Here is a 16,073-nt window from a genome sequence, read left to right on the forward strand (position 1 = left end):
TACTTTTATTACTTTTCATGCCCTGACTTCACAGAAAGCAAATAATTTTTTACAGGTCAGTTCTCACAAATATAAATTACGTTTTTAAGTCTGTGAAATTCACATGATGAAAGATCTCATGTGGGATCACCATTAACAAATAGACAAATGAATTCAACTTAGACATTTAAACTTATAGGAATATTGAAAAGGATTAAGCAAAGCAATTCCAAACTATCCAACTTTTGTTTCAGAACAAGTATGTCTACTCACTGTGAAGAAAGGTGTCTTTGGAAAGTAATACCAGATCTTTATTGTTTCCTAACATCCATCATTCCCAAATAATGTGACTGCAGAGAGCACAGTGAAACAAAAGGTAGTTTTTGGATTTCATTTTTCAGCACCACAAGATTAGTATGTGGGAGAAAATTCTTTTTTTTTCTCTTCATCATTTTTTCCCCTAAATAGGGGACTAACTAACTGCTTGCCTCATTGAGAATTCTCCACACAGCTCTACATGATCAGTTTTTCTCTGGATTAACAAGTTATAATGATCAGAACCTCAAGAAACTTCTGAGGAAAATAAAAATAGAATAAGATGAGACCCAGGGTTAGCCAGAAATTTTTCATTTTCTAGAAACTGAAAGGCTGAAATTGCTTTATAACATGAAAAATAATTCAGAGCTGATTCAAATCCCAATTCTTGTATTAAAATGTATGTACTAAAGAAGCTATTTGGTATATTTATGTGTCAACTTTAAGCCTGAAGTCAGCACTGGTAGCAGACTATAGATGTCTTGAATGTTAAAAAAGTGAAGGTACAAATACATTCTGGTGTAGCATTGCTCTTTCCAAATACATTTTTCTATTTTATTCCTCCATACTGGCATAATGAATAGTGCTATTGCTGTTTAAGACTTAAAACAGCTGCATTTCTAATTTTGGCAGATTATGAGGGATTTTTATATGGGTTGCATGTTAAAAGCAAATAAATGACATGCCAACCAGCAGAATGAGAGTGCTGGGCAGATGGTGGCATGGCTGAGTTATTGAACTGAAGTGCTATGCGCCACCAATCATGGAACAAAAGGAATATCTGGCAGCTTTTCAAGTGAAGCCCAATCTTTTACCTCCAACAAAAATAATTAATGTCCATGAAGTCTTCAGCTAGCCATTTAGTAGCCATTCTCCAGTTGGCTTTGTTAATGCAGGCAGCCTTCAGTGACTTTTAATGATCACCGATCTTGAGGGTATGAAGTATTCTGCCTTTCCTTCCTTTTCTCCTCTAGGATCTTTTGTCGTGTGTGTGTGTGTATACAGAGAAAGAGATAACTGAATATGGAAATAAAGTATTTGTTATGATTTTTCATCACTGCATAGGAAGAAATCAAAAGGCATTCCAATATGACCTCTTAGTAAAAAAGAGCATCTATCCACATAAAACCATAAAACAATCTTGATTGATATTGACCTTCATTGACCAATCCTGATTAACACATTTTTAAACCTGCATTCAGAATGCTACTAGGTACATTTACCCAAAATCTAGATGATTCGTTTGTGAATAAACATCAAGGAATCCATCAAAGAAAGATCTGGCCTTCAAGAGCAGGTTTTTATATGATTCAAGGCAGCTTATGAAGTATAACAATAAAGTTATATGACTGTTTTTAAATGGATATTCTAGAATTTATATACTTAACTAAATGTTGTCTTTTCTAACTTAGACAACGTCCATTGTCAGTTACTGACATTTCATTATATTTTGTATGTTTCTGTAAGCCACCAAAACTTACACCATGTATTTTGGGAAAATATGAGATAAAACAGGGAAACAAAGCCATTCATAAATGGTACAAATAGTCTATATATTTTTTCATAATACTGCATTGCTCTTCCTGATCTATTTCTTTTTCTCTTTTCTACTTTTCCTGTATCCTTTCTTTCTAAGATGATTTTACAAAAGCCTTATGTCCTAGGCAATGTGCTATATACTTTATATCATAACCATGACCAGTTCTCAGTTTGAAGTTCAGGAAACTGTGGTATTCAAACACTAAACAATTTTCCTAATGCCACACAGCTAGTAAACGTGGCAGCTACTGAAATTAAACTCAGGCCGGTTACTTCTAGACCTGTTCTTTTAATCAGTAGGGTATTCTATGTAACACACAATTAAATAAGATATAGAAAATTTAAAACCCTGGAGAAATTGGGAGTTATGCCAAATACAAAAGGTTAGTATAATAAAAGAAATTCAGTATTGACTTACACCAGTATTAAAAGCAGTCTACAAATTAGATTTGAGAGTCCAAAACCAAAGCAAAAACAAACATTAGATGTAATAAGAGTAATATTTCTCATAAAATAGAGCTGTTTGGGGTACTAAGTTATGAGGAATTTGTGCTGTAAGGAAATCACTGGGTGATATAGTGAACAATTTCTTCCATAAGACTTCTACAATATGCTTCCACAATAAATATGGGTGAAGGATATGAACAGACACTTCTTAAAAGAAGACATTTATGCAGCCAACAAACATGAAAAATGCTCATCATCACTGGTCATTAGAGAAATGCAAATCAAAACCACAATGAGATACCATCTCACACCAGTTAGAATAGCAATCATTAAAAAGTCAGGAAACAACAGATGCTGGAGAGCATGTGGAGAAATAGGAAAGTTTTACACTGTTGATGGGAGTGTAAATTAGTTCAACGATTGTGGAAGACAGTGTGGTGATTCCTCAAGGATCTAGAACTAGAAATATCATTTGAACCAGCAATCCTATTACTGGGTATATACCTAAAGAATTATAAATCATTCTACTATAAAGACACATGCACATATATGTTTATTGTGGCACTGTTCACAATAGCAAAGACTTGGAACCAACCCAAATGCCCATCAATGATAGACTGGATAAAGAAAATGTGGCACATATACATCATGGAATACCATGCAGCCATAAAAAAGGATGAGTTCATGTCCTTTGCAGGGACATGGATGAAACCGGAAACTATCATTCTTAGCAAACTAACACAAGAACAGAAAATCAAACACCACATGTTCTCACTCATAAGTGGGAGTTGAACAATGAGAACACATGCACACAGGGAGAAGAACAATCACACACCGGGGCCCGTTGGGGGATGGAGGGCTAGGGGAGGGATAACATTAGGAGAAATACCTAATGTAGATGACGGGTTGAGGGGTGCGGCAATCCACCATGGCACATGTAACAAACCTGCATGTTCTGCATATGTGCCCCAGAACTTAAAGTATAATTTAAAAAAATAATAATAAAATAAATAAATATGCTACCAAAATTTACAAGTGTGTTATTCATAACATCATTCAATATGTCACATTGAAGGTCATTTTAATAAAAGTATTTCTGCAGGATGTGCATGTGTGTAAACAGTGTGATCCAGGTTTGTACACTCTTTGGAGTAAAATTTGATTTATCTAGTTGCTCTGTCCAATAGAACTTTTTTTGGATAGTGAAAATGTTCTATATCAATATGGCAGCCATTAGCCACATGTCTCTATTGAACACTTGAAATGTGGCTATTGTGACTTAGGGATTGCATTTTAATTTAATTTTAATTAATGTACATAGTCGCATATGGTTAAAAGCTACCACAATGAACTGTGCAGACCTAGATAAATGGTTGCACTGCATATCTCTCAGCCAATTCTCATCAATGGAATTTCATACTTTTGTAACAAATAGACAAAATAAAAACCCAAACATTGTTATTCTCTAGTTTAAGCCTCAAGCACAAGAAATCTGTGCTGTCCAATTCAGCAGAAAACCAATGGTTTTTTCAAACATTCTAACTAAAAACAAATCCTATCACCTCTTTATTAAAGTGAGCCAAAATAATCCCTCTTTGCAAGATACTGTAATTGTCTAAAACATTTTTCATAGTATTGTCAGATTCTATAACTCATCCATTTCATTATATCCTATGTGTCAAGCTTTCATTTTTGACATGGATTGTGATATTTTTGAAAATAAACCCCAAGTAATCCAGAGTCAAATTTAGTAAATAAGCCACATGCGTTTTAGAAGCCAATTTATATAAAAAGGCAAAAATAACAAACTAATGCCTTACTATATTTTTTAGAATGATTCTTAATATCCAAGTCCTGTTGTGCCATCAAGGCCCTAATATGGCACTTCCATAAATTAGACCAGACCGTTAAACTTCCATTCTAAGAAGCAAATATAAGGAATTTTTAGCTTCACAGTAACCAGAGCATAGAGACAAAAGTCCCCTTTGTGTGGTTTTCATTGCCCTTGTGTTCTTTTCCTGTTTACATGGGTGACAGTTATAATACTGTCTTCAATTAGCACAGTAATAGATGAAAAGAGAAGAGAAGGAGAAACAGTAATTTCTGGCTGAAAATCCACTTGCCAGATGTTGAGGAACTAGGCCTTAGGCTAATTCTGTGTGAAGAGAGAAGCTTGATACGTCCTTCCATGAAAACCACGGTATGTACTGCTGACAGAGATCTATGGAGATTTAGAATCCAGTTCTGGAGCACATGACTCAACTTTTTCTGTAGGTCTTGCCAGCTGACCCTTAGGCAGGGACAGCTGTTCTGCTAAATGGATAAAACTACAGAGGAGGAGGGGAAGAAGGAACAGCAGGAGAGGTCAGCCAGACCTCAGGATATCAATCCTCTTTCCTTCCAGACTCTGAAATAGAAAGGCCAGAGCCCAAGGCCATCTCCAGGGCCACCTCTTAGGAGCTGTAACGAAGATACGAAACACAGAGGCTCCAGAAAGAAAAAGACAATGAATAAACTGACGAAGTCAAATGAGATGAGTATTGGGGGGTACATCAAAAAGGGGTAACTACTGAATACATCTCAGAAAGAAAGCAAGAATATTTAGGAAGATAAGAGCAATGGTTGGGAAAACTGATTCACTGAAGAATGAATTTAGTACAATAGCAAACGGGGTTATTTGGTCATGGTGATGAACACAATCCAGGAATCATAGAAATTAGGAAAACAATTGGTATTCCATGAATTAAGTATAATTTTGCTTGAGAAATACTGTGAAAGAAACTGCAATGTTTAAAAACGGACTTTTTAAAATAAATAAACAATTTTCTAAAAGACATTTTTGACAATATTTAGGAGATAACAAGAGTCCAGAAAAAGAAGAATTAATCAGATGATAATATTAATTTTACTAATAGATTATGTCAAGAAGAACTAATGGTAGACACTAAAATTCAATTCCTATACAACAACATTAACTTTTGGATATTGTACATAGGACATCAATTTAATTATTCATGTATTTGCTGGCTTGTACATTTCATTGATTTAAGGATTCATTCTTTCACTCAATAAATAGATATTGGTTGCATGTGATATACCAGATCCTAAAGTTTCAAATATTAAAATAAATCGTTCTTATTTCAAGAAATGTGTAGTGCAGTGGGGTGGAGGTGGGGTGAGAGGATTGAGTACTTTACATTTGGCAACCATCTTGTGAAATGCTTTATATTTATTCTCATGAATTCTACAGCCCAACCATATATTGGAGATACTGTTAATGTTATTTTACAGCAGATGGATCAAGATTCAGGGAAATGAGGTGACTTGCTGAACATTATATAAGAAATAAATGACAACTCTGGGACTGAAACCAAAGTATTGACTGAAAATCAAGTACTTATGAAATTGAAGCTATGTGGAGATATAACATAAATATGATGCATATTTCTGAGTTAATATATGTGAAGCACTTGGAACAGTGTGTAACATATCATAAATATATTACCATCACTATTGTTATGTTACCATCACTATTGTTATATTAACATCACTATTGTTATTATTATTTCTAAAAGAACAATATGTGGCAAGAAATATTATTTATTTAAAAGTATACAGCATGAAGAATATAATGCAGCAGAATGGGAAACATGCATAAAATTTTCATATGAAATAAGAGGCTTCAAAAGACTTTTCACTTCCGGGTTTGTCTTATTCCCCAGTTGACCTGGACAGAATTTCTTCCCTCTGCCTTGATATTTAGGGGTGCTTGAGGAAAAATAGATGGAGAAACAATGCACTATTGTGTCATTGCTTCTCCATCTCCTCCCTGGAGAATCCACTTTATAAGGAGATAAATAACCAAGAAAACTATCAAAGTGAGGAAGAAGTGCACCAAGCACAATATCCCTATTGAAGTCACAAGTAGGGAAAAGTGGGAGTCTATGGTAACATTCCAATCTGCTTGCTGTCTGCATTCTCTTCTCTGAGAAAATGGTTTAGTGTGGCACAAAGAAATTAAAACCAGGTTCCAAGTCTTTGCTATCCAACCCAAATGTCCAACAATGATAGACTGGATTAAGAAAATGTGGCACATATACACCATGGAATACTATGCAGCCATAAAGAATGATGAGTTCATGTCTTTTGTAGGGACATGGATGAAATTGGAAACCATCATTCTCAGTAAACTATCACAAGAACAAAAAACCAAACACCGCATATTCTCACTCATAGGTGGAAATTGAACAATGAGATCACATGGACACAGGAAGGGGAATATCACACTCTGGGGACTGTGGTGGGGAGGGGGGAGGGGGGAGGGATAGCATTGGGAGATATACCTAATGCTAGATGACGAGTTAGTGGGTGCAGCGCACCAGCATGGCACATGTATACATATGCAACTAACCTGCACAATGTGCACATGTACCCTAAAACTTAAAGTATAATTAAAAACAAACAAACAAACAAAACAAACAAAAAAAAAGAAATTAAAACCAGGTTGATATGGTTAGGCTTTGTGTCCCCACCCGAATCTTATCTTGAATTGTAATCCCCACATGTCGAGGCAGGGAAGTGGTTAAATTATGGAGGTGGTTTCCCCCATGCTGTTCTCGTGATAGTGAGTGAATTCTCATAAGATCTGATGGTTTTATAGATGGTAGTTTTCCCTGAGCTCTCACAGGCACTTCTGCTACTGCCATGTGAAGAAGGTCCTTGCTTCCCCTTCACCTTCTGCCATGATTGCAAGTCTCCTGAGCCCTCCCCAACCATGTGGAACTGTGAGTCAATTAAGAATCTTTTCTTTATAAATTACCCAGTCTCATGTAGTATCTTTATAGCAGTGTGAAAATGGACTAATACACAGGTTTACTTGAAAGATAAGAATGGAAAGAGAATATTAACAATCACAAAAAGGAAATGCTGAAGACACATTTAACATAAGCCATACTTGGGAGAAAAGAGAAATGACGTGTATTTACACATTTAAATTTTCCACTGTTACAAAACCACCTGCAAAGAAAATTGCAACTGAAGTTAGAGAAGAGTTGGCTCCATTCAGCCTGTGACACTTAGATGTCCAAGTACAAACACAAGGAAATATAAATTGAGCATTGAAGGCCAGGTCTTATAAAACCTTAGTTGCCCAAGTAGTAGTAGGGCTGAGAAGGTGTTGCCCACAATTAATTCTGCCTTCTTAAAAGCAAACAAACAAAAACTATATCTATGCAATATACTTTTGAGGAAATAATACAGTGATTTACTATATCACTCTTGGGGTTTTTATCTTCTGCCTAAATTTCACAGAAGATAAAACATTGCTACATTGCTAACCAATGTATTATATCTAAGACAAATTAATATAATATTATATCTAAGAGAAATTAATATATAAAGTCAGTAATTTGCACTTTCTATAAAAGAAAAAAGAAGCTTAATAAAATGTTGTTACCATATTTTTTTTCCTGGTTTATGATTTAGACATTGAATCGTAGTAGGAGTAAAACATGCTTATAAGGATTTCTTAAATATAGTGACCCTAAGACACTATTTCCATTTTGATCCGAATTGTGAACTTATGATGGGATCCTGGTGATGCAGTGACACTGTTATATTGCTTTATATTTTGTATTATAACTATAGAGAAGAACCTTCAGGGTTTTCTTAACCTCATTAAAGTTTGAGTATATGAATTAAATATTTACATTTTTATGAGGAAGAGGATAATGGTCTATGACAAACATCATCTCAATGGTTCCTGAAGCCCACTGCTACTTTTGCTGATACAAATATCATCAATGGTCCCTGAAATATAAACTCTTACTGCGATAGGAATTCTTTCAAGTCCTCAACTATTTCTGTTTACTTGTTCAAGTTCAAAGGGCTAAATGGTATTGAAATGGTATTAATAGTGACTGAACACTTAGATTCAAGCTCTGGTGTTACTCCTACTCTCTGCAGGACATAGGCAAGTTACAATTTATATTCTATAGCTTTTCAAATATCTGACTTCTCTACTTTCCAGAGTCATTGTGAAGGAAACAAATTACTTACATAAACTGCTTCAAAAACCTGTGATATTATGTAAGCAAAGATTTCATGCTTCCTAACTCCTACTTTTCTATGGCTCAAATCTTCCCCCTCTGTGCAGAGAGACTGGATCATCCTCTCAGACAATTTGTTCCATGGTCATCACCCAGAGGAGTATCTGTAGAGAGTGGCCTGCTGAACCAGGACTCACCAGATGCTCAGAGAGGGGAAAAAGTATTCCGTGAAAAGTGAACTTGGGCATGATTTTGGAGAGTTATGCTTCACATTAGCATGCACCAAAGTTCTAAAGAGTCTTGCAGCAAATAATTCCTTTAAAGTTGTTTAGCCCAACATTTTCCAAAGTTAAAGGACCAGGATTCCCTTTTGTGGTATGTTTAATAAGCATACGCATCACATTTAAAGGCTGCTTAGAGTGTGAGGAGAAGAAGCAATCTTAATAGTTTGCATTTATTGTGGAGTTGCTATGTATAGAAACTGTCTGAGGTGCTTTACAAGCAATTTTATTTTAATTTATGTAAACACCTTACAATATAGGTGCTAGGGTTATCCCCATTTTACAGATGCGGAAACGTGGGCACAGAATGATTACAAGTCTTGGCAATGTAAGTAGTGAAGAATAGATAAAGGATATGAACTCAGATTTTCTGGCCCTGGAAATTATACTCTATCCTCATGCCTAATACTTTACTTCCAGAATGAAAACAAAAATAGAATGCATGTAATATTATCACTGTATGATACTTTCATCTAGTAGAAGCTTTTTGTTTGATTAAAAAACAAACAAACAAAAAAAATCCTGAAGCCCAAACCGAGCGCGGTGGCTCACGCCTGTAATCCCAGCACTTCGGGAGGCCGAGACAGGCGGATCACAAGATCAGGATTTCAAGACCAGCCTGGCCAATACGGTGAAACCCTGTCTCTACTAAAAATACAAAAATTAGCCGGGCGTGGTGGTGTGCGCCTGTAATCCCAGCTACTCCGGAGGCTGAGGCAGGAGAATTGCTTAAACCCGGGAGGTGGAGGTTGCAGTGAGCCAAGATTGAGCCACTGCACTCCAGCCTGGGTGACAGAGCAAGACTCTGTCTCAAAAAAAAAAAAAAATAAAAATAAATAAATCCTGAAGCCCAAAGGTTTTGCAACTTGTACAAAATCACGAAGAAAATCAATGATACTACCTTCCTGAGAAATTAGTTCTTCAGCCCCTCAGGTAAGTACCTGAATCATTTGGCAAACACATTGAACAATGTTTGAGGGCAAGACTTGGGGTGGGATAAAGGAAATGTCACTGCACCCTCACATAGCTGTAGCTCTCCTGAGAGTTCTGTTGATTTTTTCATTCCTCCTTCATCAACTACATCAAAATGGTTATTATGTTTGTTCAATTTTACTTCTAAAATATTTTTGACCTCTCTGCCTCATTTTCAGCTCTTCTGTCATAGCCCGAGAATAGGCCCACGCCTCTTCTGCCTTGACTACAGTGCCAGCTCTCTAATGAGGCTCCCTTCTCTTGATAGTGAGGACCAAAAACTAACTACATGTGGAAATAGCTTTTTGCAAAAGTTATAATACAAGATAATCTACTGTAAATCTATAATGAAAGAAGCCCAAGAAAAACATTTATTTTTTAACCTTAAGTGTAAGAAGGAAAGATTCAACATTTATCTTTCAAACTTTTAAAACTGTGACTTTATTTGAGGAATTCTTGTAGTCCTTTTCTAGTCTCTATTTAACTACCTACAAGATACATACACATACAGACATAAACACACACATATACACACTGATAATTATTAGAGATCAAGCCAAAACCAACCAAACAAACAGTGTTTGAGTCATGTAAATGTAGTCCTGTTACTAATTTGTTTGCTAAGGCTGAATTATCAGGATTTGATAGAGGCCCATCACGAAGAAGGCTTCAAATACATTCCATAACCTTGATTTTACAGTTCAGTACCATACACTTGAACTTGACTCTGGTAAAAAAAAAAAATTTCCATGTTCAGTGTTTTCCTACTTCTTAACAATAGTAAGAATGCTAGTCCTTTGTTTAATACACAAAGAGAATTTGCCAGTAGTGGGGATAGGTGGGGTAGGGAACTTTCATGCAGTTGTTATTTTTTTCCTCAATAACCCAATCCATCTACTCATGAGCAATCTTTTCCTGGCTTACTGTGTTTAAATGTACTAGCTCACACTAGTCATGTTTTTCAAAAAGAAAGGGAGGGAGAAAAAAATCAGGAAATTAGCCAGAAGCAGCTTGGTTAGTTTTCACTCCCAAAGCAGTTAAAAGATGATGAAAAGTCTGAGCAGAAAATGATATAAGCAAAGAAAAAAAAAATCTTGATGTTGTCTGAAGAAACAAAATTAACCTTGAAATTTTTCCCTATTTTTTCTCTCATTTTTACTGCAGTCCTATGTCAGAAAATGTTCCTGCTGGTAGATTGTTAGTTAAATATAAAAACAACCAGGTTATGTTTACATCAAACTACAGAGTAAAATTTAATTTGTGATAAGGAAAAAGAAAGTTTGGATAAATAAAACTTAACAGTAAAACTACAGGCTTCAGAAGGAAAATGCAGCACCCTTCGTGTCCTCTTCAGGGACTAGGTCAGGAATGAGTATGTAATCCAAGCTCCCCTGCACCTATGGCCTGAAGTGTCCTTGCTGCTATCACTCGCCTTGCCACAAATTATAACATGGTACAATCCTACTCACTTGATAGGCCCTAATTTCTCTTATGTGGGCCAAAAGAATGCATAGCAAGAAGACTTGAAGTTCAGTTTATTTTTGAGGATATATCTAGAAATAATATTTTACAACAAATCGATATTTTTACAAAATGGTGTATATGTAGTAACTTTATTCTCATAGCCAGTAGTTAATAAGTGAACTCATACATATTTATTGAGAACCTCATATCTATGGATAACAAAAGGAAGAGGTGGGGGAAAGATTGCTGAACAATAGTTAGGCCAGGTGAAAGTTGGATCTGCATTTAGTCAGGTAGGCTGGGAACTGTGTGTCCTATGTGGCTCAGGAAAAGAATGGCAAAAATGGGTGGTAAAGTAATTCAGATTACTAACAGGTATTGCAGGCCCTGCCCGGGTACACAAAGTCATTGAAACTCCATCAAAATGTGGTGTAAGACATGAATATAATAAGTCACATGCTATGTGGAGAAAAAAGAGATAGAAAAATATGGTCAAAAATGGTAGGGAGTTAGTGATTAAAATGCAGTGAAGAAGACAGGGAACAGGAATGTGCACTTGGTAGAGATGGACAAGATGGACAGGCTAGAGTAGGAGAAGAGGAGTGCTACCAAGTGGAGATTTTGAAGCTGGAGCCTTGTCTTATTGGTGAAGTCAGGAATGGCACCATGGGTGACTGATAATAAAAATAAATAATAAGGAATCTGAAGAATCATAAATATGTATGTTAACAAAACCAAGGATGAATGGGTGCTTAAAATGGAAAGTAAAATTAGGAATCTGACAACAATTATTGCCATACTTAAATGGAAATGAGTCTTCAAGGAAAATAAATCACTTCACTGCAAAGAAGGTGACATAAATAATTTTTTTTTGGATAATTTTTTTTTTATACTTTAAGTTTTAGGGTACATGTGCACATTGTGCAGGTTAGTTACATATGTATACATGTGCCATGCTGGTGCACTGCACCCACTAACTCGTCATCTAGCATTAGGTATATCTCCCAATGCTATCCCTCCCCCCTCCCCCCACCCCACAACAGTCCCCAGAGTGTGATATTCCCCTTCCTGTGTCCATGTGATCTCATTGTTCAATTCCCACCTATGAGTGAGAATATGCGGTGTTTGGTTTTTTGTTCCTGCGATAGTTTACTGAGAATGATGTTTTCCAGTTTCATCCATGTCCCTACAAAGGACATGAACTCATCATTTTTTATGGCTGCATAGTATTCCATGGTGTATATGTGCCACATTTTCTTAATCCAGTCTATCATTGTTGGACATTTGGGTTGGTTCCAAGTCTTTGCTATTGTGAATAATTAAATGGCAATGGGAAATTAGAAGACGGCCATATCACTCAACTCCTCAACTAAGAGTGGAGGAAAATAAGAGGCAAAGCCTCTTGGAAATGGGGCATCACCTTCAGGAGAGTCAGGATGCAAGGAAGACATAAAGACCGGGAAAAAGAAAGGAACATCAGGCATTTGATCACAATAGACTCGGGCCTAAAAAGGCTAAGGGAAAAGAGATAAGAGATATGGGTAAGAAACAGGGTTGTAATACAAAGGGGTGGGATGGTTTAAAAAACTATTGTAAACATAAACATTTATTGAGCAAATCACAATGCTAAGCAATAGAGTGGGAGAGGAGCTGGGAGAATACTGCTGCCGATGGTTATAGGTAAGCGCAGGAGATCTAAACATAATTTGAGTGTGCGTGTGTGTGTGTGTGTGTGTGTGTAATTGATATACATAACTGAACAATTTAAAGGGTCAGTGACATTGGGAAAATGGCACTATGTCGTTCAAAACTAGAATTAAACTGTTAGAGAATAGCTCCTTTTAAATTCCAGCAAAATAGCTGGTAAGAGTAAGGGAGCCCTTCTGGAGTCTGGTGCTGGGAAAGCAGGTAAGGAAATGGGCTGCTCTTAAATGCCCTCTCAACAACTGTGGCCAGGAAAACAGGAGACATGGAACATAAAGGGTGGACAGCAGGGGAGGTGGGGCATATGACAATGAAGTTCTCAATTTGCAAAGATGGGAGAGGAAAAGCAGAATGCTGTTCTCATGCAGCAAGGGAATTCTAGAGGGCTACATCAGGTCAACACGAGGAAAGAGCAGGTCTGGCTCATTAATGCTGGGATAACATGCAAATAAGCACTCCTCTCCTACATAAATACACCCACACACAGGTTGCATTCAATCTGTCTGCTACTACTCTAAAGTGCTTGATAACAAAAGTGAAATGGAAAGAATAATACATTATATTTAGAAATGCAATTTTAAAAGTCCTCATATATTTCTGGACATTGACACAAGGCAAAAGGACTCATAAAACATTACATTATTTACAAAGCAGCCTGGCTGTGAGTTTAATATGAATTATGGCAAGAACTGATCCAGTGCATGATTTCCCTGAATAATTAATTTAGTGTTCAGAAACAGGAAACTTAGAAAACAACATGTCTAGTCCGTAGTTTTGAGAGGTCAGGTGCAGGCAACAGAAAAATAATTACCTTTATCTAGCAAAAAAGTTGTTTTATAGGATCCATCTACACAATGAAATTGTGGCAATCCCAGGATCTCACACAACTGTAGGCAACCAATAAAGATAAAAAAGAGAACTAGACTGAATCAAAGCAAAGTGAATAAAACAAAGATAAATTGAATTATAATCAGTGCATCCAAGTACTGGGCTCTGAACAAGTTGAGGAACTTGAGGAAATAAAGTTGAGACTCTGTCATGCTACTGGACTTCTTTTATTCAAAGAGATGGTAAACAAAGAAGGCATGAGAGGAGAAAAGAGCAAGGCAATCCAAGTTTCTCAATAATTATTCTCTTTTTAACAAAAATAAACAATAAAAATTTGGATACATTATCATTGCATTGAGTATCATTGTAAGGATCTCCACTCTAGCTGTTGTTCTCTGGTGCTTTTTAAAAAGGTTAAATACATTCCTTTTTTTCTGTTTGGTTAGGCACAGTCCTATTACTAACTGCTAAATCCTAAACAAGAAATAAAAAATGTGAGCAGAGGCAAATGTAGCCATTTCTCAGGGACTGAGTTAACTAGCGTCACATGGCATGACCTGACCTTCTCTAACTCCTGGGCTCTGGCTTCCTCCTTGGTCTTGGCTTACCTCATAGCTACTGGACTTTTGACCTTAGCAAGTCAAAGGCTTCTTAGCCCTGGTGTTATTTCTTGGCTTCCACACATTCTGTACAATTGCAGCCCTGACAGCTAATTTAGCTTCACTGTTGGTGAGTTTCTTGTTTGCTTTTGCTGCTGTCCAAATGATTCAAGGTGCTGAATGACGCCATCTGTATGTTGCTAGAGCTGAGAGGGGGCTGGGAGGAAGCCTTAAGTCAAGAGACGTGATTGGAGCAGTACTGGGTGTGGACACAGCCAATTAAAGGGAAACCTTTTGTTTCCCTTTTTCATGTGGACAGAGCTCCAACATCTTCTCTTGGAGCTGAGTTTGAGATATGCTTTTTATGTTTCCTTAAAAACATATACCCAAGAATTCTTCAAATACAACTTCTAATCTATGGATAAAGAAAAGGTATAAAAGTATACTACCTGACAAGACCACTTCAATAAGATCGCCTTCCTGGATATCACTGGCCGTTTTCACCAGCTGAAGGATGTTTTCAGAGGTAGGGTCATGGCGAAAAAGCAGGATCTTATCATACATTCCGTAGAAACCACATTCAGGGAACTGCAAATACAAATACCACGAGAGTGTAAATGTCAAAATCCTTCCAAATATTTTGTTTTAAATATTTCAGGGCACAAATACAAGCTAATTAGAAAAGTTCAAAGTATCTAGATCATTAAAATATTTTAAAATTAAAAAATAAATAAATGGTAGAGTTGATATTGGGAAGACTCCAAATCAGAAGGAAAGAAATCACATAGATCACAGGGGCAGTAATGGTCAAGTGGTTTTCTAATTAGACAGCAAGAAAACAAGAGAATATGAGATAAGATTTAAATAAGTTCTGGCAGTAAAGTGGTTAAGAAATATAGGTGGGAAGAGGTGTGCACTTTCAGATGATTTACAGCAATCCAATAACATAAAAAATGGGAGTCGCTTTATTCCAATTCTATTACACATAATAATGGCAATTTGTTTGCAAAAAACTGGGTCTATCTGTTTTGGCATATTCAAAAATAAGAGACGCCTCAAGAAATCTAAACATATTCTGTATGTGAGTAGTAGCATTATCTAGATCCTTTGATCAGGAGATCAGGGGAGGCAACCCACCTCTCCCTTCTGCTGCTGCCCCTACTGCATTCCACGCGGTTTTCATGCAGTCTGTCAATCTACAATCTCATGAGCAGTGTAAGAAAAGGTCCATCTGCACAGCATGGAGGGTTTCTGTTAAAGCAAACAACCTAGGCTAATTTATTATATGAAAAGGGCCCTTTTCTTGTAATGACTTTTTCACATAATTATTAAAGAATGCTATTTCTGCCATAAATTGACATTTGTAATGTAGTGGGAAAAGATGCAAACTCAGGGAAAAAGAAAATTATCTTTCTTCATCCTGGAACTGATGACAGATCTGACACTTATGTCAATACAGGTGGACCTTAAGAAGCTACTGTCGGGGAGAAATGTCCAGAATCTAATACCTGCTGGAGATAAAAACAATACATTATAAACCTCTCTTTCTTTTTCTTAGTCTTAGAATTAGGGGTTAAATTCACATGAATCATTTTGTGTATGAACTAAAAATAAATATAATGAGAACATCTTATTGCTCTTAGTGCTGATGACCAGGCTTAAAACTATTTCTGCATGTCACTTAGTAAAGTTAACTTCCTTAAAAAAAAAAAAAAACACAACAGCTGAAATGATGTCACTGCTTCCAGTGTGCTAACTAAAAGAAAAAAAAAACTTAGTTCACTTTATTTTTTTAAGAAATATCTCCAATAGTCCTTTGGGTATATACCCAGTAATGGAATGACAGGGTCAAATGGCATTTCTAGTTCTAGATCCCTGAGGAATCGCCACACTGACTT

The 16,073-nt window shown here is 36.4% G+C and overlaps 1 protein-coding gene across 2 annotated transcripts in view; it reads right to left on the reverse strand.

Annotated features, from left to right (window-relative positions):
- The window catches only part of PRKD1 (protein kinase D1), a 353,215-nt gene that overhangs the window by 135,546 nt on the left and 201,596 nt on the right, over positions 1 to 16,073 (reverse strand). For both annotated transcript variants that reach the window (XM_034937377.4, XM_034937376.4), the window contains exon 2: positions 14,625 to 14,763. In XM_034937377.4, coding sequence (XP_034793268.1) covers positions 14,625 to 14,763 — 139 coding nt within the window. The remainder of the gene's footprint in view (positions 1 to 14,624; positions 14,764 to 16,073) is intronic.

This window comes from Pan paniscus, chromosome 15, assembly GCF_029289425.2.
Source record: "Pan paniscus chromosome 15, NHGRI_mPanPan1-v2.0_pri, whole genome shotgun sequence".
NCBI classification, from domain to species: Eukaryota; Metazoa; Chordata; class Mammalia; order Primates; family Hominidae; genus Pan; species Pan paniscus.